The 3,822-nt window shown below is 37.5% G+C and overlaps 1 protein-coding gene across 1 annotated transcript in view; it reads left to right on the top strand.

The window, feature by feature from the left end:
• Nucleotides 1-3,822, top strand: part of Atp11b (ATPase phospholipid transporting 11B (putative)) — a 97,930-nt gene that overhangs the window by 32,863 nt on the left and 61,245 nt on the right. Inside the window, exons 5-6 of the mRNA XM_050138320.1 lie at nucleotides 3,179-3,286; nucleotides 3,517-3,679. Of these exons, the coding sequence (XP_049994277.1) occupies nucleotides 3,179-3,286; nucleotides 3,517-3,679 (271 nt within the window). The remainder of the gene's footprint in view (nucleotides 1-3,178; nucleotides 3,287-3,516; nucleotides 3,680-3,822) is intronic.

The raw sequence follows: 3,822 nt of genomic DNA, 5'->3' as shown, positions 1-3,822 counted from the left end.
TCCCCAGCACCCCGGCCGCCTGCTAGCTCATGCCCGAAATAACAACACACAAATTGTATTCTTTTAAACACTGCTTGGCCCATTTCTGTCTAGCCTCTTCTAGGCTAATTCTCACATATTAATTTATCCCATTTCTAATAATGTGTGTAAGCACCCCAAGGTGCGCTTACCAGGAAGATTCTAGCCTACATCCATCCTGGGTCGGAGTTGCCTGGGAGAGCAGAGCCTGGCGTCTCTGCTCCAGAGAGCAGAGCAGAGTCTGAGCTCACTTCCTCTTCCTCCCAGCATCCTATTCTGTTTACTCCTCCCACCTATGCTTTAACCTATCGGGGCCAAGGAGTTTCTTTATTGCTTAACCAAAGAAATCAACAGATTGACACATGACACTCCCACATCATAGATGTCTCACAGTGCTTTCCCAAAATGTTTTCTCCCAAAAAAGCAGACTGTCAAAAAACAATTATCAGTAATTTGATTTATCACCTCCAGCTCTTATAAGCTTTCTGACAGGTCTTCTACATAGCTCCCTGAGCCTTGACAGGAGGGCTTTGCTGAAGACACCCATTTAGAACTTAGTGCTACACAGTCTTTCATCTATTGCATATTACTTAATTGTGGGTATTTGTGTTGATTCCCATTTACTGCAAGAAGAAACTTCTCTAATGAGGGCTGATCAAGTCACTGATCTATGGGTATAGCAGTATGTCATTAGGAGTCATTTTATTGCTATGTTCATTTACCAGAATAATTGTATTAGGTTTTCCTCAGGTTCTTGGCTAATTTAGCAGTGTTGGGTATATGTTCCACTTCATGGAATGTGCCTTAAATCCAATCAGAAAGTTATTGGTTACTCCTATAATATGCCATTGTTGTACTAGTTTATCTTATGGGCAGGTCTCTGGTGTATGTCTTAGGGCTTGTACCTTGACAATATTGTTGATTACTTTCTCAGTGTGCAAAGTATCTTCATGTACCATAAACTCTAGTCAGTAGGAGTGAGGTTTCTAGTTAGATACCAACTCTACATCTTTGTGTTCAGTGCTATAAGTTTTATCTTCAGAATAGGGCCTTACCATCAGTTTGTAGAGAGCAACCAACAGCCTTAGTAATAGCTGTGATGTTCTGGGGTGGGGGGGTTCCCCTATTGTACTTTATGTCCTTACCCTGAAGGTAATTTTATGCATTAGTTTCTAATATTTTATATATAAAATAGTGTTTTACATGTGATGTAAGATGTGGAATTTTAGCCGGGCGGTGGTGGCGCACGCCTTTAATCCCAGCACTCGGGAGGCAGAGGCAGGCGGATCTCTGTGAGTTCGAGACCAGCCTGGTCTACAAGAGCTAGTTCCAGGACAGGCTCCAAAACCACAGAGAAACCCTGTCTCGAAAAACCAAAAAAAAAAAAGATGTGGAATTTTTCTCTTGTCATATCATGCCAGGGCTTAAAAAGTTTTTAAATTATAATTAGTTCTGTGGTCTTTATTTTAAGAAAGGAAAAGAAATCAACTTCAGATTTGAAGTTTGGTTGGTTTTTATTTTGTGTTGCTTCTGTTTGTTGCCTGAGTGAATGTATGCTGTATGACTTAAAACATTATTTGTACATAAAAGCATTTAATGATTGAATAATTTTAGGAAAATGCAGAAGTCACAAGTGTCATCCTGGGCTTTTGGCATGTTTAGCCATGGCATTTGTCAATATGGACTTTAGGATGCAATAGTATCCAAAATCAGCTCTGAATATCCTTAAGATATTTATGAGCCCCACACTTTACTAAGGAAATGTGAGTTAATGAATACTGAGAGGAAGTGTGTGTGTGTGTCTCTTTCTTTCTTACTTCCTTTCTTTTTCTTCCATTTTTTTAAAGATTGTATTTTAATTACAACATTTCATCCTTCCCTTTCATCCCTCCAAACCCTACTACATATATGCCTCCCAAATGTCCTTCAAATTCATGGCCTCTTTTTCATCAATTGTTATTGCATGTATATGTGTATTTATATATATATGTATATATATATGTGTGTGTGTGTATATGTTTGTTTGTTTCTAAATATAACCTGTTTGAGTCAATGTAATGGTACTTGTTTGTGTGTTTTCAGAGATGACTGTTTGTCACTGAGCAACCAGGTGTGCTCTTCCTGGAGTGTACTACCTCTCCTCTCCAAGCTTTAAACAGTTGCCTGTAGTTCTTTGTGTAGGCTTGGGACCTCATGGACTTTTCCCGCATGCAATTTGGCATGTTTATTAGTGTCCTCTTTGCTTAGCTCATGTTTGGGCAGTCATATTGGTGAGACTTCATGGGTGTAGCTTCTGGTATTGCTTAGCAGACACAGTGTCAACCAAGTTCCCTGAACCTGACTCTTACAATCTCTGCCTCCTCTTCTGCAATGTTTCCTGAGTGTTAGGTGTGTGGGTATTCTGTACATCCGTTGAGTTCTGGCTCTACAACTTTGCATTTTGATTGATTTTGGTTCTTTGTAGTGATCTCTGTTATAAAGAGAAGTTCTTTGATGAGGGTTGAAGGTGACATTTATTTGTGGATAAAAGGATAAATGTATACCACCCCACACCCACACATGCCCATGCCAGCAACCAAAATTAAACTGAATGGGTCATACACACAAAAAGACATCACAGGAGTGAGCTTGTTCAGAGGAAGGTTTCTAGGGGTGAGGGTGAAAATGACTAGGAAACACACACACACATGTTTTATGTCAGAGTATCAAAAAAAGATATTTATGAGTCCTCAAGTGGAGATATTAGTAATGCAGTTAAATATTCACTTTTGGACTCCAGAAGCAGTAGGAGTTGGAGAAAAGATATTTTAGAATTACCAGCATATTTTATATTATTTGAACACATAGAAATAAATAGAATAATTTTATTGCTAAGATTATTGGAAAAACTCAAAAAGGTAACAGGAGAAACCTTCACAGGAAAACAAGGAAGGTCAGGATCTCAGAACACTAGGAGCATGTATGTAATGGAAACAGAGAGATAATGTTTCTGGTAAGAATAATGTCAGAAATGTCATTATTTTTCTAGGCATCTAAGTAATCTAATAGAATTCTAGTGAATGTTTCAGGGAAATTGGGGGGGGGTATTTGTTTTCTCATTTGATAAAGTATCTTTAAAAATATTCTGATAGGGTAATTTTTCTTCTGTGCTTATTTACAGGGATATGAAGACTGGTTACGCCATAACTCAGATAATGAAGTAAATGGAGCTCCTGTTTATGTTGTTAGAAGTGGTGGCCTTGTGAAAACTAGATCAAAAAACATTCGGGTATGTAGATGGAAAATTGTGTAGAATTATATTTGGTGTCATAGTTTTAGTCTTAATTTATATATATATATAAAATAAAATCCTCTGTGTATGTATCAGTGGCAGAGTATTTACTTCACATGCTCAAGCCCCTGAGTGTCTTCTACATTTCAAAAACTACATAAAAAGTTAATGAAAACAAATCTTTGCCTTTTAAAGCATGTGTGATCCCTTCTCTCCTAATTTCCTAGGTGGGTGATATTGTCCGTATAGCCAAAGATGAAATTTTCCCTGCAGATTTGGTGCTTCTGTCCTCAGATCGACTCGATGGTTCATGTCATGTTACAACTGCCAGTTTGGATGGAGAGACGAACCTGAAGGTTTGCTCATATATATGTGTCAGTATTGTTCTGGGTGGATATAACATTTCATGTTTATAATATTTTTTCTGTTGGTGAAGTGATCAAGTTTGTCCTAATAAAGTGGTTTTGTTTTTGTTTTTTTAAGTTACTGAAACTTTTTTCTTTTTTTTTTTTTTTTTTTGTTTTTTTTGTGGT

The sequence above is a fragment of the Alexandromys fortis genome, unplaced genomic scaffold (genome assembly GCF_014885135.2).
Source record: "Alexandromys fortis isolate MF-2015 unplaced genomic scaffold, M_Fortis_MF-2015_v1.1 scaffold_15, whole genome shotgun sequence".
Taxonomy (NCBI): Eukaryota; Metazoa; Chordata; class Mammalia; order Rodentia; family Cricetidae; genus Alexandromys; species Alexandromys fortis.
The sequence above is the reverse complement of the archived record's forward strand: the minus strand, read 5'-3'. Positions and strand labels throughout refer to the sequence as shown.